Source organism: Bidens hawaiensis, unplaced genomic scaffold, assembly GCF_021521415.1.
Source record: "Bidens hawaiensis isolate Kalapana, Puna unplaced genomic scaffold, B.hawaiensis_p1.1 tig00045537_1, whole genome shotgun sequence".
Lineage (NCBI taxonomy): Eukaryota > Viridiplantae > Streptophyta > Magnoliopsida > Asterales > Asteraceae > Bidens > Bidens hawaiensis.
This window is the reverse complement of record NW_027505946.1, coordinates 95,843-120,127: the sequence shown is the minus strand read 5'-3', so window position 1 is coordinate 120,127 and position 24,285 is coordinate 95,843. Positions and strand designations below refer to the sequence as shown.

The 24,285-nt window shown below is 38.9% G+C and overlaps 2 protein-coding genes across 2 annotated transcripts; both read left to right on the top strand.

Annotated features, from left to right (window-relative positions):
* Positions 1-653: 653 nt before the first annotated feature.
* Positions 654-4,753, top strand: LOC143616075 (protein PIN-LIKES 7-like). The gene is made up of 10 exons (XM_077089023.1): positions 654-797; positions 886-965; positions 2,292-2,416; positions 2,512-2,633; positions 3,243-3,434; positions 3,586-3,699; positions 3,816-3,916; positions 4,028-4,080; positions 4,176-4,361; positions 4,524-4,753. The coding sequence occupies exons 1-10, from the start codon at positions 663-665 to the stop codon at positions 4,646-4,648; spliced, it is 1,233 nt and encodes a 410-aa protein (XP_076945138.1). The 5' UTR covers positions 654-662; the 3' UTR covers positions 4,649-4,753.
* Positions 4,754-9,586: 4,833 nt separating this feature from the next.
* LOC143616073 (uncharacterized) lies at positions 9,587-10,820 on the top strand. The gene is made up of 2 exons (XM_077089020.1): positions 9,587-10,045; positions 10,140-10,820. The coding sequence occupies exons 1-2, from the start codon at positions 9,587-9,589 to the stop codon at positions 10,818-10,820; spliced, it is 1,140 nt and encodes a 379-aa protein (XP_076945135.1).
* The last annotated feature ends 13,465 nt before the right edge of the window (positions 10,821-24,285 follow it).

The window sequence follows — 24,285 nt, the reverse complement described above, 5'->3', positions numbered from 1 at the left end:
AAAAAGAATGAATTTAATAATATTTTAATAACATACATTATGAATTTATATTATACTCATCAATTTAATGGATTAGTTTACATAAATCTGTCGTAAAAAAAAACCAACTAATAAAAACAGTTTAATAACACAAATAATAAGATATAAACAAATTTATGTGAAGTATATATCGATCGAATCGATAAGGTTGATTATTTTAATTCAATTTTGATTTATTATATTAATTAAGGAGAAATGCTAGAAGTTAGAATGTAATTTATTTTAATTTTGAATTATTTTTTTAGTAAGAAATTATAAGAATACATATTATTTATAAAATGATGTATTGTTTTAGTAGTATATTAGATATTAGATTAGATATGGATTCCGTTTTAATACACTTATTAATATTAATATTAATCTCTCTCGTCTCATGCATGCCATTTTCTTCTCTCTAATCTAATTATTACATTTCTTAATTTCACATGAAAGGAAAAAAAAATTGTTTGAATAAGTTGGTGTGTTTTCAAACTTAAATCTCAACCCTATGATTCACCGTCTAAAATTGGGCAACCCACCTGACGACCGGAGGTGAACTGTCAGCCGTTCAAATTATATATCATTGATTCGATCAATTAACCCTGGTTTTCTTTAACGGCAGCAAGTAGTTGTGCACATACAAGATGGGGTTTTGGACATTGTTCCAGGTGGCATCCATGCCCACAGTTCAAGTGATCATTGTCAGCCTTGTGGGTGCACTCATGGCTACTCAGCGCTTCAACCTTCTTTCCACCGTCACCCGCGGCTCACTTAACAAGGTATGTATATATATATATATATTGCCATGGTTTTATAAGCTGTTGTAAGATGATGGTTTTGATTTGAATTCAACTTTATGTGTTGTAGATTGTGTTTGTGGCTTTTACCCCGTCTCTGGTTTTCGCCTGTCTTGCGGAGACTGTCACCTTTCAAGACATGATCTCATGGTAATTATATTATATTATGCATGAATTGGTTATTTAATATTTTTAAAAGGCTTGAGGCCTTGTTTTTAATCGTGGGTTAGTCGTGGTCTAAGAATAGGAGTGACTAAAATATCCTAACCCAATTAATCCGGCCCTTGACTCAAGTACTGATACGGCCCAGCCCAACCACATGCAGGAGCAGGCCCAGTCAATGATTAACAACCGGCCTATACGTGACAGGAAGAAGCCCAACCGATTGTTGGATTAAAAGTCAAGCCCACCATCATTTAGTATTAAGCCACATTTATTTTGTCAGTTTGTTTATGTTGAATTGTTCAAGTTAATTGCATGCATGTAGGGTAAAGTAGTGGTAGATCATGGCTAAGAATAAGGGAAGGGACATGGTGAACATGCAAACATGCATGGTGGACATGTATTCCCATGCATCTTTAAACACTTGTAATTGTTGCATTTGAAGGATATCAGAAAATTGCCCCAAAAAGTCTTGTTCTCCCTCTCTTTTCTTTAGAGTGTTTGCCTACTAAAAAAGGCTATACCAAGTACGCTAATTAGAGTCGAGTTAAATAGGGTTGAAAAGTCTTAATAGGGTTAATCAGCTTGACCCAACAAACCCGAATTATAATTTCCGGGTTTCATGTTCATTTAAAAAAGAAAAAAAAAGGCTTTAGGTTAACCCGAATAGCCCAAAATACTTTTAGATGATATACTAATGTAATTAACTAATCATTTTACTACATTATATTGCAAATAACTGGAGCCATCTTTGTTGACCCTGTTCGTTTTCTATATACCCAATAGAATTTCGATCCGGGTGACTATTCGGAATATGATGCATACTAAACCTTAAAATAAATACAAGTATATAATTAGTTATTGCAGAAAAGAATTTGTGCAAGCAAACAACCGAATCTGTAAAACAATTCTTTGATGGTGAATTTTAAATCATGAATTTTGGAGCCCGACCTTATTAACCTGAGACCCGAAGGGTTTGGCCCGATTAACATTCTTATCTAAGAATGTTACTTATGTGGTTTGCAATTGCCAATACTGAAAAGCACTCGTCTAGATTTTTGTCTTGTGTAGCGGTTAAAAGTCGATATATAAGATACCGACCACACCTTGATAGTTGAGGATATACTGATATTCCAACCATCAAGGGAAAGTTGATCCAGCTGCTACAAGGCAAAATGCCTAGATGGTTTTTCCTTCGTTATCAAGCCTTTTAAAAGAAAGGATTTCCGAAAAAAGAGTGTAACGATACATGTCCCGTGTTTAAGGTATATATAAGTTTTATTGCACAAAAAATAATAATTCTTGATGTTTTAGGTGGTTCATGCCAGTAAATATTGCAATAACATTTTTATGTGGAGGAATATTGGGGTGGATTGCAGTGAAAATGGTGAAACCACAGCCACATATTGAGGGCCTGGTTATAGCAATGTGTTCTACAGGTATGTTATTGTACAGAACATGCTTTTTTCATATGCCATTGAAATAGTGTCATATAACCATGTTTCTTCTTTTGTTGTTTATGCCCTCTTTTCAGGGAACTTGGGAAACATTCTTCTGTTAATCATCCCTGCAATCTGTACTCAGAAAGGCAGCCCGTTCGGAGAGCATGATGCATGTAAAGTTAGCGGGCTTTCATACTCATCGTTTTCCATGGCGGTAAGCTGATTTCTTGCTCATTTCAAACTATTTTTGTCGGTTATGGAACAGATCAAAATTACAGGTGTGAATTTCTGACATGACACAAATCTAGCAATAAGTTCGTGTTTGGATTTAGCATAAACGGGTGACGGGTTCGTGGGTTGCCTGTTTAACCCTATTGTTATTTATTTTACTTTTCTAGAATATGTATTGTGTCATAAAATTAAATTAGTTAGTTATATTATGCCAAAATTTAAATTTAAGAGAGACTGGTATAAGATTTTATAATTAAAATGTAATTGCTTTACATACATTTTTATTTTTTTTCTTTTGTAAAATTGCAATTTTAAAGTATTAGCATGCTAAGAAAATAAAGAATAAACATTCTGGTTAAGCAGATTGTGTTCGTTTCACGTATGGATTCGTGCCAAAATTTCAGGTTCATGACGGGCTAGTCCCACTAACCCTACTAACCCTCGAACACGACCCGTTTAGTACCCCTAATCAAATGGGTTTGAGTTAGGTTGGCGACCAATCTAACCCATTTGACCCGTTTGCTTACTAGTTAAAAGTAAACATAACCATAATCTAGTTATAAGTATAATGTAATTTGTAAAAGTTTTGCAGTTGGGGTGTTTCTTTATATGGACATATGCATACCAGTTGATAAGAAACTCAGCTGTAAAGTTGAATGCAATGAAAGCAGCCGAGGATTTGTTGAAGAAACCAAACAAAGACTTGGATTCAAACGAAAAAAGTCAACTTTTGCATAATGACGGTCAATCATCCTCGATCAAAGTGGACCCCGAAAATCCAACCGTAAGACTCCCCTACTAAAGAAAAGACACAGAAAAGTCTGTTGGTTGTCTGTACAGTTACCGTACGGGGACAACCAACAGACACAAGACCATTTGCCGTATATGAGATTGTTTAAATAGAACCGAACTCATTGTTCATGCATTTTTTGTAGTTGGTGTATCAACAATTAGCAAGCAAAGAGGAGAAAAGGTTTTCTAAAAGTAGACTAATTGAAACTCTAAATAAGTTATTGGAGGAGTTGTTAGCACCTCCAACCATTGGTGCTGTAAGTTCTTTTTTTGGTGCTGTAATATCTGTGCTATAAATATACATATGCTACTATTTAAAACATGGGATATTATCTTTTACCAAGTAATATGCATGCAAAACTATAATCACCAGATCGTAGGATTCATTTTCGGCGCGGTTCCATGGTTGAAAAAGCTTCTGATTGGTGATGATGCTCCATTGCGAGTCATTCAAGACTCTATCACGTTACTCGGGTACAACTTTTCATCTTCGTTTTCGAACATATATCTAAAATATCGCTTGGTATACCTGTTTATATAAATGTCATTTGCCTTGTCATCGTAACGTTTATTTAAATGATTTAGGGATGGAACCTTACCTTGCATCACCCTTATACTTGGAGGCAACCTCATACAAGGTAAATAAACAATCAAAGAAAATAATATGTTAGTAAATCATAAGCAGAACCAATAAAATGTTGAGAACTGATATTATATTTGCTTGAACTAACAGGTTTAAGAAACGCAAGCATAGGGCCTCTTACTATTACCGCGATCATCATAGTGCGATACTTATTTCTTCCCGCGATTGGAGTCGGTGTTATCAAAGCAGCCGGGGCTCTCGGATTACTTCCACCCGATCCGCTATTTAGTTTTGTGCTACTGCTCCAGTTCACTGTGCCCCCTGCCATGAATATTAGTAAGCAAAAGCTTTGTTTACTGTTTAAAATTTATTTATATAATTATTGTAATAATAAATTTTAAGAGACTTGTGATTTTTTTTAACGGCTAAATTTTACTGTAATAATAAATTTTAAGAGACTTGTGATTTTTTTTAACGGCTAAATTTTACCCTTTGTAGGTACAATGACACAATTATTCGATGTGGGACAAGAGGAGTGTTCAGTGCTTACAATGTGGACTTACATAATTGGAGCATTTGCACTTACTGGATGGTCAACGGTCTTCATGGCGATTTTGACTTGAAAGTTCACTTTTGGGGTATGACCAGTCATATGATATACTGGGTTTTTATTTATTTTTTGTTGTTGTTTTTGTGGTATATATTTTTCACATAGTTCTGTTGTATAAAAGTTGAATTGCTTATATGTTGGTTTTTCTTTCTCCATGTATCAGAAGTTGATGCTGTGTAATTTTGATATTTGTGCATAAATTTTACTTTGTTTAGTATTATTTAAATTCAATGAACTTTATAAAAAGTTTTAAATTATTTATAAATCCATCTCCAACAAACTGACACCCTTTGCATGACATGAAGACCTTTTGGAAGGGCTGTAATGAAGACAAAGGGGCGGTGAAAGCTCATGAAGAGTAATCCTTTTGTAATGCCACACGGAATGGGTTTGGGAGGCGGGATGGGGATGCAGTACTGGTTGGAAAATCAGTCCCTCACTATCGATATCACTAAAAAATTCTCCTGATGGGGATATAGTCACCGATCATATACCATGTGAAATGGCATTGATGTATCACCCAAAAAGCTAAAGGTGTGTGCCGGGCTTGCAACACTTGTCGAAGCCCAAGGATGAGCAGGTTAAGCCTGTTGGAAGTTAAAGAGTCTACCCATAAGACGGGCTCATGGGCAGGCCTTAGCCCAGTAACCCAAGCAAGGCCCAACAAAGGCGAGCCAAATAGCACAGGAAGTTCTAGAACTCTAGAAGATGGCTTGGAGGGAAAGTGGTTTGCGAGGGAAACTCATGCAACACGTCCGATCCGTTAGGTGGCCCGAGGCACGCATGACCCGGGATAGGGGACAGTAACCAGGAGATAAAGATCTTCGAAGGAAGCAACTTCCGAGGGAAAGAAGATCGGACCGAAGGACTCAGCCAGAAGTAATAAACCGTAGGACCTTGTGTATACATATCCTCCCATATAAATAAAGGGGAGATAACATTTGTACATTCATTCACTCAATACATTAAACATACTACACACTTTGGCTATACGTTGATCCCAATCTTTTGATAGTTAGGAACCTTCCCCGGCTAGCCGGAAAAGGATCCAACATTGGCGCCATCCGTGGGACCTTTTGATCACGGGTCTTACCGTAACATCAAAGAATGGCCGATCAAAGCTTAAAAAACATGCCACCACCTTTCCCTTCAGATTCAGGGAAAGGTCACGCCGTTAACGAAGAAGCCAACAAAGTTTAGCAAGAACCAGATACCCGACTAGAAGATGGAGGACCCATCCTCGTGGAGGATATCACGGGGCGAGAGGAGGAGGAAGGAGATCCCCAAGACGACGAAGGCGAGAAGGAGGGGTGGAAGGTCACCCCGGAGTTCATACGCGTTCACAGGAACACTTTAAAAGCCTTTCTGAAAGAAAAGGAGAAGGAAAAACTAGAAGCGCTCCGGACCCGGCCTTCCTTCGAGACGCCCGGGTCACGGTTGAATACAGAAGGCACAAGCGCCCCCACAGAGAGTCCCGAAGCGCTGATAGAATCTCTAGTGACTCTTCTGTCCCCGACTAAGTGGCAGGAGAGAATATCGGGAAACCCGTTGGAAGGTCCCTACCGACCCAGGGACACATCCGCTGTCTCCAAGTTCACTAAACGATTAGCCGAGGCACCGCTACCCCCCAAGTTGAAATACCCCTCCACGGTTGATAAGTATGACGGCACGCAAGATCCAGAAGACCATCTGCATGCCTATCGGGGGGCGGGGCTAGTAAGCGGTTGGTCCATGCCGGTATGGTGTCTGATGTTCCCCCAGACGCTGACGGGGGGATCCCGGGTGTGGTTTGATAGCATAGAGCCCGGGAGTATTGACAGTTATGAAGAGTTAAGAGAGAAGTTCCTCCGAAATTTCAGCCAGCAACGGAAGGCCATGAAGAATCCTAACAAAATCCTGCATATACGAAGGAGAGACGAAGAAAAGGTTGAACAATTCATGGAAAGGTACATATCCGAAAGCATGAATATAAAAGGGGTGCCGGAGGTAATGAAGATTAGTGGGTTCATTAATGGGGTATGGTTCTCCCAGCTCACAGAAAAACTGGGAGAAGATTTCCAAACCACCTTCGATCAACTTATGGACCGAGTCCGAGCCTTTGTCAGGGGAAAAGACACGGGGTCCAAGCTGAGGGAGTGGGAGGGAAAAAAGGGGGGAACTACTGTGGGAAGATATGTCGGCATCCAAGCAGGATGGGGAAGGACACTGTGGGAAGGGGCCAGATTCTCCCCTTACAAATCCCCGGATCCTGTCAACGCATCCTACTACCCCCCCTCGATTATCCACCCCCGGCAGGTCAGAAGCTTCTTGCCCTAGACCTATTTTGGGAGAACGTCTAGGCATGGGGCATAGAGATGTGATGATGGCAGATCGATCCAAGTATGCTCCCAGACCTCCTACCCAACTGAAGCAACCCTACAGGCCCAACCCTCAGGGGTATTGTAACTATCACAAAAGTTCGGGGCATTCCACCGAGAGCTGTGTGCAGCTAAAGAAATTATGGGAGGCGGCCTTAAAAGCTGGACACTTGCCACTTCCTCCCAAGGAACGGACCTCAAAAGTCAAGGAGGAGGACGAAGATAAGCACTTCGTCTATATGATCCAGCGAAGAGGGGAGGAAGAGGGACGTGAAGACGAGTGGGCCAAGAGGGGGAAGGGCGTGGAATTTCCCCGGAATCCTGTATGGATGAATGTTCCCTTATCGTTCTCGGGGTTAACAAATGAGGACGCTAGAGAGATGCCTTTGAACATATCGGCTAGCATAGCGGGGCATCGGATTGCCCGAGTCCACGTAGATAGGGGAAGTGGGGTGGAGGTCATATATGAGCACTGCTTTGCAAGGCTCCAGAAGGAGGTACGAGACCGTCTGGAAGAAGATGTATGCCCTTTGGTGGGTTTCACGGGGGAGGTGGTCAAGCCTTTGGGCTCTATAACCCTACCTTTCAGTTTGAAGGGGGGCAGAAAAACTCGGACCGTTCAGCTTCGGTTCTCAGTAGTCAGAGCTCCTTCAAAGTACAACATTATATTGGGACGCCCTAGCATGAAAGCCCTTCGAGCCATCGCGTTCACGGTGCATGGTTGCATTAAATTCCCGACCCCCGAAGGGGTAGCAACAATACGGTCCTCGGCTGAGATCATAGCCGGTGTAGACCTGGAAGGGAAGGCGAAAACAAAGCATGTGGGGACAGAGGAGTGGGTTTTGAATGAGGAGTTCCCTGAACAAACAGTTAAGATAGGGACCTCCCTAACGGATAAAGGGAAGGCATGGTTGAAGGAACTACTACTAAGGAACGTGGATGTGTTTGCATGGAGGCACGAAGACAAGACGGGGATTCCCCAGAACCAAGTTCAACACAGCCTCAAGGAATTCCATTGGATGGAGCCTGTCAAGCAAAAGAAAAGAAGTCTGGGTCCAGAAAAAAGCCAGGCTGTGCTAAAAGAAACTCGAAAGTTGTTGCAAGTCGGAATAGTCAGGAAGGTAAAATACCCCCAATGGATATCCAACCCCGTAATGATAGCCAAAGCTGACAACAGCTGGCGAATGTGTATTGACTTTAAAGATCTGAACAAGGCTTGCCCAAAGGATGCATACCCACTCCTTGAAGTGGAAAAGAAAATAGAATCTTTGGCAGAATATCCTCTAAGGTGCTTTTTGGACGCCTATAAGGGATACCATCAAATACAGATGGATCCTAAAGACGAAGAGAAGACAGCCTTCTACACTGACGAGGGAACCTTTTGTTACACTAAGATGCCATTTGGTCTAAAAAACGCAGGAGCAACGTACCAGCGTTTTATGGACCAGCTCTTTGAGGAACAAAGAGACAGAAACATAGAGATTTATGTGGATGATCTAGTCATAAAAGCAAGTATGAGGAGGGAATGCTGAGAGATATACGAGAAACGTTCCAAACCCTGAGAAGGGCCAACATGAAGTTGAATCCGGGAAAATTTTTGGGGGTAGTGGTCACAAAAAGAGGAATTCAAGCCATTCCAGAGAAGGTGGAAGCGCTAATTCAAATGAAGTCTCCCAAGAGCCTCAAAGAACTGCAGAAGCTCAACGGGAGACTTGTGGCTCTAAACAGGTTTCTTTCAAAAATAGCATAAAGGACTTTGCCCTTCATGGCTGTCTTGAGAAGAAGCAGAAAGAAGAGTAAGTTCTGCTGGGACAAGGAAGCAGAAGAAGCCTTTCAAGAGCTAAAGAAACACCTATGCAACCTCCCTACGATCACAACCCCTCAACCGGGGGAGATGTTGATACTATACCTCTCCCAAACGTCAAGAACCATAAGCTCTGTACTAATGGTTGAAAGGGGGAAAACGCAACTACCTATTTATTTCATTAGTCGTACATTGAAGGGACTGGAAGAAAGATACTTGCCAGTAGAAAAACTGGTATTGGCCTTGATTTACACAGCAAGAAAGCTACGGAGGTACTTCCAGGCACACGTTGTGCGAGTACTTATCAACCAACCTTTGCAACAAGTATTGTCAAAGCCTGAGATCTCGGGCCGATTGAAGAAATGGGCAATAGAATTGGGGGATCATACACTCGAGTATCAACCCCGGACGGCAATCAAGGGGAAAGTCCGGGCTGATTTTTTAGCTGAAACAGAAGGAGGAGATAATGAAAAATTATAAGAACATGAGGTGGGGGTAGAGAGAAGACAAGGGAAAGAGACAAGGAACCTTGGTGGAAACTATACACCGACGGGGCCTCTAACGAAGAGGGAAGTAGGGTAGGACTAATTTTAGTAAGCCCCGAGGGAATAGAGCTGGCTTATGAAATACGGTTGAATTTCCCAAGCACGAACAACGAGGCAGAGTATGAGGCACTTTTGGCTGGTCTCAGAATAGCCAAAGGAATAAGAGTAAGGAAAGTGCAAGCTCATGTCGACTCCCTCCTGGTGGCCAACCAGGTGGGAGGGACTTACGACGTTAGGGACCGAAAATGAAGGAGTACTTGAGGGTGACTCGAGGGTTGATGAAGGATTTCGAAGAAGCGAAAGTGATACACATTCCCCGGGGTTCGAATAAAAAGGTAGATGTTTTAAGTAAGCTAGCTGCAGTAGCCTTTGATCATTTGGCAAAAGAGGTGAAAGTAGAAACTCTTCAACAACCGTCGGTAGTAGAAACCATGGTAACCAATGTTGAAACCCAACGGGATAGTTGGATGACCCCCCTCGTCGGATACTTTCGAGAGGGGAAGGTTCCAGGAGATAAGGAAGAAGAAAGGAAACTAAGGATCAAAGCGTTACAGTATGAAATGATTGAAGGGGGTTTATACAGGAAGTCCTATTTGGGACCCTCCCTAAAATGCATTGATGAGGAAGAGGCAAAATACGTGGTCAGGGAGATAAATAAAGGGATTTGTGGAATGCATATGGGGGCTAAGATGGTCGTGGCGCGGGCAATGGGGGCTAAGATGGTCGTCGGCTGGATACTACTGGCCAGCGATGTTTCTTAGCGCTGTCAAAGAAATACAAAAGTGTGGCAATTGTCAGATACATGCCCCGGTGGGTAGGAAGCCGAAATCAGCACTGGTACCAGTAAGCTCCTTGTGGCCTTTCCAAAAGTGGGGGATAGACATAGTGGGAGCCTTCCCGGAGGGAACGGGGAAGGCAAAATTTTTGGTAGTGGCAATTGACTACTTCACAAAATGGGTAGAAGCCAAACCGCTTCGAACCATCATGAGTGAGCAGATCAAGAGGTTCGTGTGGGAAAGAATTGTTTGCAGGTTTGGGCTACCATATGCCATAATCAGTGATAATGGGAAGCAGTTTGCCAACAACCCATTCCAGGAATGGTGCCTACAATTGAAAATCAAGCAAACGTTCACGTCGGTAGCCCACCCCCAAGCCAATGGCCAAGTGGAAAGGGCAAACCGAAGTGTGGTAGAAGGAATTAAAGCAAGACTAGGAAGAGAAAAGGGGTCATGGGTGGAAGAGTTACCTCACGTCTTATGGGCACATAGAACAATGCCTAAAACAAGCAATGGGGAAACACCTTTTAGCCTAGCGTACGGAACGGAGGCTATGATACTTGCCGAGATTGGGGTACCAACCCGAAGAACTTTGCAAAGGGAAAGAGGAGATGAGGAGGACTTGCGGTTGAATTTGAATCTGGCAGAGGAAAGAAGGGACGCAGCAGCAAGAAGGGAGGTGGAGTACAAGAAAAAGATTTAAAGGTACTACAATGCAAGAGTTAGAGAAGTCAAGTTCAAAATAGGGGACTTGGTGTTAAAGGAAAACAAGGCAAGTAGAAAGGAAGATTAATGGAAATTGGGCCCTAAATGGGAAGGGTCCTATCAAGTTATCTGGGCTGGAGACAAAGGGGCCTACCGATTGGTAAATTTAGAAGGGAAGGAGGTTCCCAGGACTTGGAACTCCACGCAGCTCCGAAAGTACTACGCCTAAGGGCATTAGCAAAAGGGCTAAGGATCAAACAAAATTAGGAACCTCTCCGTGAGAAAAAAAGCAAGAAAGTCTAAATTGTATTTTTTGTAACCGCGATGTAAACACGATCCTAATGCAAGAAAGTACTTTATCAAAACTATAATATGCAAACAATGAGTCCGTCTCATTAAAAGGGCAATAAGTGTAGAACACGAGTCCGTCTCATTAATACTCATATAATGCTCCCCAAAGAGGGAAGGCCTCGCCGGTAGGCTAAATAGTTAACCAACAAACATAAAATTATACATGCTAAGGCATACGCTAAGCATTGTCATGCATGTCCAAACACAAAGGCATACAAAGTTCAAACGTACCCACACATGGGCACATAGTAGTACCATTGTCTAAAAACACATCAAACAAACCAACATAAAGCTTACTTGTCCAAAACAAACCATAAAACAAAAACTATGGCAACGGGGAAGAAGGATCAACAACTGAGGCAAGGGCTTGGATGTCCACAACAGAGATCTCGAGGTCCGACGGCACTCGTGCAATGATGGGAGGGACGTGAGAGGTAAGAGCCACAAAGGCCTCCTGGGCTTCCGCCTCCGCAGTGGTGGAAAACAAGGGAGCCTGTTGCAGAGGAATTCCATAGGAAGAATGTTCGTAACCTGCCCGAAGCCCATGTTGAAAACCAGAAGCAAACACCGCCCGATTGAGATTGTCCCGGACCTCCCTACAACTCGAAGCCCGGTCATATACCTATTTAAAATCTTGAGAGACAAGCTATTTGCAATCATCATGGTACTTCGAAACAACCTCCTGTAGGCGGGAGTGCTCTCCCCTCGGCCACTCAATCTCTTTCGACAAGCCTTCAACCTTTTCCTCCCCTTGACTCTTGGCAACCTTTAGCTGCTCCAAGGCGGATTTGTGTTCGGAGCGTTCATGATCAAGCAAGTTTTCCAACTCATGTATCCTCACAAGGGGAGGACTCTCCTCAAACTACTTTAACAATACAAAACAAAAAAAAATTGCGATGAAAGGAAAGTAAAGAAGCAGGAAGTAAGAAGGAGAAACAAACCTTTGAGATTTTGGCTTGAGCATCGAGAAGGGAAGATTGAACAGCATCAAACTCATTAACCTTTGGCTGAGCAAGCTGAAGAGAAGCAGTCAAGTCAGAGACCTGCTTGTTAGAGGATTCCATGGCAGCTTTCAACCCAAGAACCTCCAAACTGTTCTCCTCAGCCACATTAACCCTCTTTCGCATTTCCCCGACCCGCCGAACATAACCATCAACAGACTTTTTTCAAGCTTGCAACCTCCTCCTGACTATCATGGTACGAAACATTGACGTCAACAAACCCCTGATGGAGGGCAGAGCCCAGCACTAAAGTACGATACAGATAAGTACCAAACTCCCCAACCAAGACATCCGGTAACATGGTTTGCACATGAGCATGATCAACAGGGGGAACAACACACGTAAGAAATTCGTGAGCAAGTAGGGGTATTAACGGAGGAATTCACGGTCAAAGACCATTTTGGGACAAAAAGATCAGCTGGAGGAGGCACACCTGAGGAAGGATTTGAGGAACCTTCAGGAGCAATGGGGGTTTTGCCTTTGGGATCAGCCTCAGTAACAACAGGATCTTTACTCGTGAAAACGGGAGCAGTGATGGGGTCGGGAACTGTAACAGAAACTTTGAAGGAAAATCATCGTCAAAATCAACAACCTCACGAACGGAAGAGGAGCTTTGACCATCAGATCCAAGGTAGGTACACTTGGAGTTACAAAGACGACTCTTTAGAGAGGAGTCAAAAAGGTCAGACGCAACATTCTTGCGCTTGAGTGAGTCTTGGACAGCAACAGATGAAAAGCCAGGGGCCTCCGAGTCATAAGAACCATCAACAACACGAGTGGTTGGGGAAGAACCGTCAACAGGTACCGGGAGAGTCACAAATTCAGCACCCTTCATAGGACGTTTCTGGAGAATTTCCATCAGATCCATTTCTACAAAAAAAAAAAAAAACAGATGAGGATCAAAAGCAAGAAATAAGGAAAACGCGAGGCCAAATTGAGGGAGGCAAGAGGTCACCAACCTCAGTCCCCGTCAAACATAGCTGGGCGTGTCAACGGATCCGGCCAGATCTGACTAAGTCCCGCCATGTACAGCAGAGGCTCAGGGTAAGTAGCGGCCTTAGTGGGATTTTTAATCAACAACTTGTAAAGTGAATCATGAGGGGTAGGAAAGCCGGGGGCAGGGTCATCAATGTGAGAACCAAGGTGACGGCGGCGAGTGAGACCGGGGGCAAAGGAGGAAGAAACAAAGAAAAAATCATCCTTCCACTCCCGAGGGTAGAACCCGGAGGGGATGTAAGATGTACAGGGGGATGTTTACCGCTCGCCCGCCGTTCAAAAGTATACCAATCACCGTCGGCTTTTAAATGGTAAAACCGACAAAACAAGGTAACAGAGGCATCTCCACCAAAAGTACGACACGCAACCTCAAAATGAGTGACTCAAAGTAAACCTAAGGGGTGGACTTGAGAAAAACATAATCGATGGTGTTTTAACAGGTCAATTTGAAATGCAGTCAGTGGGCAACGAATGTTTGCAAATTCAAGGTTTTTCGCATACAAAGTGATAAACCCGAGGCGACTGCAAGCCGTCTCGTTTGGCCCAGGAAGGGTGGGTGACAATGACAAAGGGATATGGTAAGTCGAACATAGGGAAGCCATTCTGACGGAGGACATGGTTGAGGTGATGGTGGACCGACTGTCGCGACTCATAATGAAGCAAAGAAAGAAGAGAACAAACCTGTGCAGGGATTAAGAACTCGCCGAAAAAACTTGGAAAGAGAGAGTTGGGAGAAGGAAGGACAATAATGGTGAAGTGACAAGAGGGGGCGGTTATTATTAGCATTGGGAAAGTAAAACAGTCAAAATTCAAAATAAAGGTGGTCCAAGGAAAAACACGGTTAATTACTGGGCCAGACCTTGCAAGTGGGCTAGAGAAAGACATAACATGGGCAAATAGAAAGCAGATCGATAGAGGAAAAGGCTCAAGGTTAAGACGACGAATCAAAGATCGGGAAAAGACAAGATGAGTCTATGGTCCTCGTCATAAATAACGAGAACAATAGACTGGGGGGACTTGAAGAGCCTACCCATAAGACGGGCTCATGGGCAGGCCTTAGCCTAGTAACCCAAGCAAGGCCCAACAAAGGCGAGCCCAATAGCACAGGAAGTTCTAGAAGATGGCTTGGAGGGAAAGTGGTTTGCGAGGGAAACTCATGCAACGCGTCCGATCCGGTGGGTGGCCCGAAGCACGCATGACCCGGGATAGGGGACAGTAACCAGGAGATAAAGATCTTCGAAGGAAGCAACGTCCGAGGGAAAGAAGATCGGACCGAAGGACTCATCCGGAAGTAATAAACCGTAGGACCTTGTGTATACATATCCTCCCCTATAAATAAAAGGGAGATAACATTTGTACATTCATTCACTCAATACATAAAACATACTACACACTTTGGCTATACGTTGATCCCATTCTTGTGATAGTTAGGAACCTTCCCCGGCTAGCCGGAAAAGGATCCAACATAAGTCAAATACCCCTTTGGGAGTTTGGGGTGTTTTGCAAGTTATCTTTTATTTAGTAACTAGTATGGACGCGCGGGTCTTTGTATGGTATATGAGAAAGTACATTTAAGCAATTAGACAAAGAGTACACTTTAGGATTGGATGAAAACTACTTAAAAGAGAGCAAATTGAGAGTTTTGAGTTTGAAGTAAAATTCATAGACTCAACAGGGTTGACTTTTGACCATTTGTCTTCAAAAAGCATGAAAACCTTTTATCCATGTTGTCTCAGTTGGTAATAGTTGAACATGACCTGTTTCAAATCCAAAGCTTTGGTTGGAAAACATGGCTAGTAAACATAATCTTGTACATTACTGGTTATTAGGAAGGGTATAAACTTGATGGTCGAAGCCAAGGTCAATCATCCACCATGAACCGCGGCAAAAGACATTTTACCTTTCAACATTAACTGTAAATTAGCAATCGTTCTAAAATTAAAATAACACTATATAACCATTAACTATATCATACCTGGTAAGTTCTTGAGGCTAAGACTTTAGAATTTATGTATATTGAAATAGGATTGCTAGCCATCATACTAATTTTCTGGAAAAAAAAACGCTAAAAAAATCTTCCATTTACATTATTATTTTTATTTTGTAATAGCAATAAAAGAAAAAATCAACCATGGTAGAGCAGCATTAACCCACCGGTGCTTACCAATACAGAAGTCCATTGTTATTTACATCGCGCGTAAATTGAAGCTCCTTAAAACTTGACAACATCTTCTGTAGCGTTGAAAAGCCCAAGATACACATACCTGCAATGTAAGCATTGTAATCTCCATGGTCAGGTTCATAGTATTAAATCAATAATATTCTAAATCTATGATTATATATGTACCTGTACTGTGCTTCACACCCTCCCTTATTCCAAGTTTTTTTTGGGTGGTTCTTGGGCAGCAACTATTTCAGTAATAACAATTCCAATAACATTTCAGCAAGTAGGAAATATCATGTCTCATAAAATACTAATCCTTATTTATTTACTATCATATTTCTCTTTAAAATATGATAGTTATAAAAGAGGCATATTAATACAAATGCAAATTATAGTTTATGATCAACATGTGTGTCAATATGTCCCTCCTCTATCCCAACATAGCCTATTTTATACTTATTTGAAGGAAAGGAAAAAAAAGAAAATTTCAATATCTAAAAACCATGTTAAAAGAATCGCTTTGCTAAAGTGCCATTAACCAACACTAATATATGTGACCACAGTAGCATAATAATTACCTTAAAACATCTCACAAATGGAATGCTTCGGGCTCAACTCGTTAAGACCATCTTCGTTTTGTAGGTATCGGGCGTTGAGACGGTGAATCTACACGAATTCAGTAGATTAATACAAAAAAATTATGAGAAAAATTAATGTTTAGTCAGTTACGTTCTTTACGGTACCAAAACTTAAAAAACAAAAAATGGCAAACACTGGACTGTCACTTGGCCCAATAAAGGCCAAGCGGTTCCTCTACTCTTATACTTGTTATCTGTTGCTAACCAAGCACATCCATCAGTTTGGGAATCACACCCATAGCATCTATACCTATAATCCCAAAACATAATCAATAGGTTATATGCTAAATTCACATATCTGCATGAGTGAAGGCCCATAATACAAAATCCACATGTATGTAAACTGTAAAAAGAACATATTCTATTAAAGATTTTAATAGGCCATAAAGCATAGCTGCAAAAACAGTAGTTAGAGTACTATGGTTACCTTAATCTTTTGGCAATGATGGTTTGACAGTTAATCGAAGAGCGATTTTAGCAGTCAGTTCACATCCAAATACCCATAACCACTTTGCCACCATCTTCCTTAAGCCAGTAATGCTGCAACAACAAATCTGCCAAATTGCAATGTAAGAATATGAAAACAAATCAAATTCAAACTACGGTTATTTTAATAAGAAGTTGCACTCAAAACAGAGAACTCAAACGCAAAATACCTTGAGACAACAAATAGAGAACAACGTGAAGCACAATTTTTTTATTAATAATTTAATTGATTAGACCAACAGGAGCAATAAAAACTTCGAGTTCCACCGTCAATTAAAACCTTTAAACATGCAAGAACAAAACCCCAAATCAACCCCTAACAAACACAAAGCACCAATTTTCTTCATGATTATCACCAGGGATCCGGATGCAAAGAAGAGAGTACCGATTTAGGGGTTTGCTGGTTGCAGATGGAGATATACAGGGATAAAGACGATGATGGGGGTAAGATGTGGATGGCTTTGAGGACCGCAATCGGAGCAGCGGGAATTGGTTGATGGCTGCTACAAATGCCACAATCGCAACCCAAATTAGACATGTAAAAGAACATTACATAAAGAAGTTGTTACCATGCATCACCAGAACTAAGCAATCGCGGGCAACAACCACAATCAACATCACCGTCACCGAAAATCAGCAGGGTAGTCTCTAACCGCGTGGCCGGAGAACTCCTATCAAACAACCGGCCAGAAGACACCGACAAATTCAATCAAAGTATTGTGATGACAAATGAAATACACTAAATTAAAGCTTAAGATAATACTCAGAGAAACACGTGGAAACTTGTAACAACACCTGTCTACACAAAACAATATGTACCACAAATGCTACATGGAGTACAACGATGTTAAGCCTTTTTTTCAAAGGAATAGTAAAACTGTGAGTAAAAGAATCTTTCAAATTTAATATATATAATAATTATTTAGTTTATTTGTTTCGGATTGTTTCCCTGTTTCAAGGATTGATTTTCCTATATATTTGGACTTGAATTATTTTGAACGGGAATTAGTTTGTGATTAAGTTTTATATTAAAAAGAACAGAGTTCTTGGAACCTATGGTTCAGTTTATCGCCTTTGATTAATCATAAAGTGTCTTGAGCCATTGATCGTGTTCAAAACTGCATCAGTTGGTATCAGAGCTTTTGGTTCTCAAATGGCTCGACGTGAAGGTGAATACTTTCTTGATTGTACATCGCTGACAGAGGTAACGAGATAAGTGTTTTCTATTCACATGCTCGTGGAGAAGATCGATGTCTTACTCACAAAGTCACCGATTGAGGCATCGATGAAGTCTACCCTGACCCATGAGATCTTAAGATCAAACGGATCCGACAACGAGTCCGCGATCTTGAAGTGATCGAAGGGCTCTAAAAGCGAGTCTCCGATCTCGAGTTACAACGGGAGATCACAAGGAGAAAACCTAGTCGAGCACCGTTGTTTACGACAAAGGTGGCGGCAGAGAGCAACAGCCGTTCAGCCGTCAACCAAACCCTCGAACCGCTCTATGAAAACGATTTAAACTATGATTCTCCACCTCTTATATGATGTATACGAGGAAGAAGAATGGTACTCTTGGACAATTGGTTGTGAATTAGTTTTCAAGATTTGTAATGTTGAAGGTGGTGTTCCTATGGTGATAGACACCAAGGATAAGTTGGATGCCGATGGGAATCACAAGGTTTGTATGGAAGTTCCATATTTTCGGCCATCAATTACGAAAGTTGATTTCCAGAAGGTATTATCTCCTAACTGTTTATTGGTATGGGTCTTACCAAACCCGGATAGCCCTTAAACGGGTTATAACATCCATTAAATTAAAAATTAATCTCACCAAGTATTTTAAATGAAAATCCTATAAAATAGGGATATACTAAAAATTAATATCCAACTTTAAAAAAAATGATATTATTTATAATTAAGAAACAAGTTTATAGTAAAAAGAATAAGTGGGTCATTGGCCTCGCCAAACCTAGATAGCTTTTAAACCGGGTTATAAAACCCTTTCATCATTAAATCCTAAATATATTATTAACCTCCTTACAATAAATAAAATTAAAATCCAAAATAATATATATATATATATATACAAATATTATAAACGAATATTGTAAAACAACCTCGTAATACGGGGGGATAAAAGCTAGTCTTAAATATATATAAATGAAACAATTAAAAGCTCTTTGGTTGCTCCCACCTTTTCTAAAGCCACCAGGTTGCTTTATTTGTAAATAGAGGCTTCTAATGTATTTGACCCGAATTCACAGATATGGGTCTCACCAAACCTAGATAGCCCTTAAACGGATTATAACATCTTATTAAATTAAAATTAATCTCACCGAATATTTGATATGAAAATCCTATAAAATAGGGATATTGATTAATAACCGATTTTTTTAAAAAACGATATTATATATAATTAATAAACAATTTCATAGTAAAAAGTATAAGTGGGTCATAGGTCTCGCCAAACCCATATAGCTTTTAAACTGGATTATAACATCATATTTATTTGTGAAACTCTTTCATCATCAAACCCTAAGTATATTATTAACTTACTTATAATAAACAATTTCATAGTAAAAAGTATAAGTGGGTCATGGGTCTCGTCAAACCCATATAGCTTTTAAACTGGGTTATAACATCACATTTATTTGTGAAATTCTTTCATCATCAAACCCTAAGTATATTATTAACTTACTTATAATAAATAAAATTAAAATACAAAAAAATTATACTATATAATAAATAAAAGTTTCTTCTTGCCATATGTCATTCCCTTATACATTCTTACTATTTTTTCCCGTTTGTCTTTCCTATTAATTATACATTAATTATACATTTTTAAAGTTCTTTTTATATATATTTTGTTTAATGATTTCTCTAATTGCTTTTACAAAACATATTTTATTTCTTAAAAACGTTAGGTTTGTTTATAAAACATTTTTATAACCTGAACATTTTCGTTATTTAATTTGTCTAATATAAATTATATCGTTTTTATATGTAAGAAAACATTTACATGTATATGAAACATTTTAGCTCCTAAAACTTACTTAGCGGGTTCATTGTAAAAAATACGTGAGTCTTTAACTGAACCCAGTCCGCCTTCTTTTCCCCTATAACCGTAATCTCTTTCTTTCTATCCATGTATTGTCGATCAAAACCTTATTGATTTTCTTTTACTACACATTTTGACTGACTGAAAGCTTTCTTCTACTGATGATTGGTTCGTATTGTTCCGATTATACCATTTATGCTCTCATAATTCTATTTTACTTTAGTTGTTACCATTTTTTTAGTGCATCGTCTACTATTGTATCGAATGAAGTATTTAGAGATTTATGATTTATTTTTAAGATTGTGAATATTAATTGTAATTTAACTTCATACTTATTAATGTATTGCTCAACTTTATTTATTAAAAGTTATCACTTACATAATTTAAGTTGTCAAGCCCATGTATGACATGAGTATCTAACCTAGTATAAAAATATAAGAAATGAATAATAGTAAACAACCCTATAATACGAAAGATTGAAAATTTTAGTAAAAATATTGTCATGCACCTGATAACAAACCCCACCCATTATTTCTAATGACGGGCCCCATAAAATTTATGAAAACATTTGAGATGTGGTTACCAGGACCATAATTTTTCTTAAATCAAATAATGAAGGGTTAAATGAAATCGCTAATGAAAATAAAATCCCACAAAACAAACCAAAGGATGGGACTTATAAGTCCAGTGGTCATCATGCAAGCAATAGAGAGGGCATTTGAGTCAATCAGGAGCAATACTTTGGTGGTTAACATGGACTTCAAAAATGGAATATCCCCATCCGAAGACATACGATTACAAACAGTTGACACTCAATTCCATTTTGGGTCCAATCCAATGAACAACATTAAACATGAAGTATGATATCTGGGTAAAATAAAGTGTTTTAATGTTTAAAATCGTTTATTTTAGTTATTTAGATATCTAACATAATTATACGTTCCCCTTTTTGTCACAGCTGTCGTGACATCCGTCAATTTCGATTAATTGTTTGTGTGACATTCGTCAATTTTCGATTCGTGTTCGTATTGTAAACTCGACCCGTTGGGTCGTTTCGATGTATTAAATATATTTTAATAAAGTGATTCCCAACATTTAATGTTCTTTATTCGTTGTTCGTTGTTATGTTTATAAATTCTCGAACCTTAACGTTAATCGAGCCGCGCAAGTAAAACGCGTAAATAATCCAAAACCGAAGACCTTATAATATAAAGTTTGGGCAAAAAGTGTAAACTCTAAAAACTTATTATAGCTTAAAAGATATTAAACATCATTTAAAATGTTTATGAAACTACAGGGTCCAAAGTGTAAATAATATTTAAATTATATTATTAAATAAACCCAACCCTATCCCGTCCCCCCCCCCCCACCTCACGTTTTTCCGGCCGCCGGAATCGGCGCCGAAGGTAACCTAAACACCACCAAACTTCGTCATTTTAACCAAATAAATATGTAAACGCGTTTCTCCGTCAATATAAAACATTAACCAACAAGTTAATTGCGTTTATTTGCCGTAAATAGACCCGTAATGGTCGTCGGAAAATCCGGATAATCAAATCAATGAATTAATGTGAAGACGCTCCTCCACCTAGTATAAATAGACGCCTAAACTCATAAACAACTCGCTCATTCCTCTCAATCCCCCTCTAATACACCGATTTGTCTGTAATTTGGAGCTTTCTTATTACTTTTCCGACAACTGGGTTTCGGTCAAAACAAAACCTTATAAGGTAATTAATATATGCTTGTTAATGTCGTTACACCAATAAACAAAACCCCTAGTCTAATTATAACGAACATGGAACAGAAACCCCAATTGATAAATTAGGGTTTATGTTCTTGAAGATGAAGAAGATGAAGTTGAACATCTGTTTAAAGTAAACTGTTTCCATAACTTCATTGAATTGCTTCCTAGTCCAACTGGTTAAATCGTTAACATTGTAAACATGAGACCCGGGTTCGAAACCCGGGTCACGCGTTTTTTTTTTCTTTTTGTGTTGGGCCCTGTATTGTTATTATTATTATTAAAATCCATCTCAAAGCTAATGGTATATTTAAGTATTAAAAACCATACTATAAACGAATATTGTCACCAAAGCAGTTGGATAATACCCAGAACTTATACCACCAAGACCCGGGTTTGAAACCCGGGTCAATCGCATATTTTTTTATTAAACATTTTTCCAGTTTATTATTAATTAATAAATCATTTTAATCAATTAATAATCATAATAAATTTATAAAAACCTTTTTAAATTAAATAAAAATTATGTAAATTAACTATAAAATATATCTCACCATTTTACATATAAATATCAAGTTTCTCGTTTTCATAAGTCGTTATTAAAAATCGTGTAATAATCGCAAAGTAAACTTTAATTCTCTAAAAATCGTTTTGTTAAAGCAACAATTATATTTTTGACTTGTAAACAATAGTTCAAGCTTTTCGAACATATAAACTTTGTTTTCTCGCCATTAAAGTGCTTAAATTGTACTAATAACCAAGTTGTCGTTAAAACATAAATAATAATATAATAATCTAAGAGCCATAAGATTCGTAATAAAATAATAACTATCTTCTAAAACTATCATACAATTAAACAACCTTAAAATCCCGATGGAATAGCCGTTAAAAGTCATGTTTATTCTTATTTATAGTTCGTACGGATTGATTGATTCGGTTCCTTTGACGCCTTCAAGTTATTCTTATTCCTTTTTCACTTCAATTACTAAGGTGAGTTTTTCACCACCCCGTTTTAATGTTTTAATGTTTTGGGGTAGCATATGTATCCTTATAAAGATTCAAGTGTTATTTCTTCTATTACAAAGCTACAATTCGTATATGGACTTGTGTGTTACTTGTATTACTTGCACGAATATTACTTGCACGATTGGGAAGCCTCATTAAGTATGATCATACGCCCCTCTTTGCACTCTGGTCCATTTGTATCGAGTGGAAAAGGGCCTCATTATCCAAGTATGTTGGTTGTTACCAATTGAAAAGGACCTTACTTGCGCGATTATCCAAGTACGTTGGTTGTACCAACTGGAAAGGACTTACTTGCTCGTTTATCACATGTCTATAAATTGTATGGTTTTTATGTACGTATTTAAACTGTGGAAACTCACAAGCTATATTTATAGCTGACCATATTTTATACATATGTTACAGGTACCGTGATTAGAGGTTGAAGTATTGAAGACACTTAGATTACTTAGGGTATTTCAATAAAAGAACTATTGTTAAGGTTATGTTTTGGTTTGAACTTGTATTGTTACTTTCGAACTTGTGTTACTTGGCTTATTAAATGAATTAATGTTATTATGGTCACTTAATAGTGCCACGTGTGTTTGAGCAATATGTACGTCACACTCGGGCGTTTCCGCTTAAGCCGGGGTGTTACAGTTTGTATTTGTTTACCCGACCCGGGCTTGTATTCATATCTTTATTATTAATGAAATCATGTATTTATTAGTATTTTATGGTATTAATTCATTTTATATTGTTTGGATATTTAAACATGTTAAAAGATCCTTAAAAACATTTGAATTGAGCTTAAAACGCGTTTCTAGAAAGTATAAGGGCTAAAATTGCCAAATCAGGAAGTTTGGTGGAACCACCTCGCCGCGTAGCACGACGAGGGTGGCCTTGTTCGCCATGGGGCACGGCCAAGGGGCTGTGCAGATCAGATTTTTTTAACTTAGGTTTGTTTTGACGCCTTTATCTCTTAATCTCCATCCTCATCTTGTTATAATTCAAATTATAAAGTTTTGGAACATTCCCTAGCATAATCTATCAAAAACTTATGAATTATATCATTTAATTTGAGATAATTATCAAGTTTTAATGATTATCTTGTTCATTCTTGAGTTTCAAACAAGTCATCATTAGAATGATGATAAACACGAAGCTAAATACGATCCCTATATAAACAATGATATTAGGTCATTCATTCTTTGTTACTTAACTCACAAATCTATCTCATTTTCATGAATTCAAGTATTAGTTTAAGTGCTCTTCAAGGTTTGGCTTTTCAAAGTCAAACGGGTCTTTCAAGCATCAATCAACTAGTTCCTCATTCAGTTGTCGGGTAGGTTTTGATTTTTATTGTTAGTTATAAACCTTAGAACGAAATCCCTCAACCAATTTCAATGGATTTGGGGGATTTCATGTTCAATTTAATCAATTTCAATCTAGGGTTTAAGTAAGAACTAAATTGGGGCTTTTCAATTAAACTACGAATTGACCCGAATTAGCTTATGACTTTTCAGTATTTTATGTTTGTAATTAAGTTTTGGACATGTTGCACCCGAATTCGATCTCATAATGACATTCGGACCGACTACGAACCGAACACTTGCTTAAGCTTTATTTTCTTTATTTTTATGATTAAAATCAGATTTTATTTTCTTTATTCTTAAGATTTTCTTTAAACGCTTAAGTTATAGTATTTTAAATATAAACTAGAATATTTTATTTAAACTCTGTAAATGACAATAGCGGATATTTATACCCGCCTTTTAATTTGTTTATTACATTTTAGCATTCAACTTTTAAAAGTTAACATTCTTTTTTGTCTCGAAATTTTGGCGGGTATTACACTATGGATGTAATGTGTTAGCGTAGATAATGGTTGTGGACCTTATAGGTGATATAGATGATAGCTGTCGGCGTAAGTAAGGATTATGGACCTTATACGCCTTGTAGCTGTTAGATGTCAGCATAGGAAATGACTGTGGACCTTATGCATGTTGTAAATGTAATATAA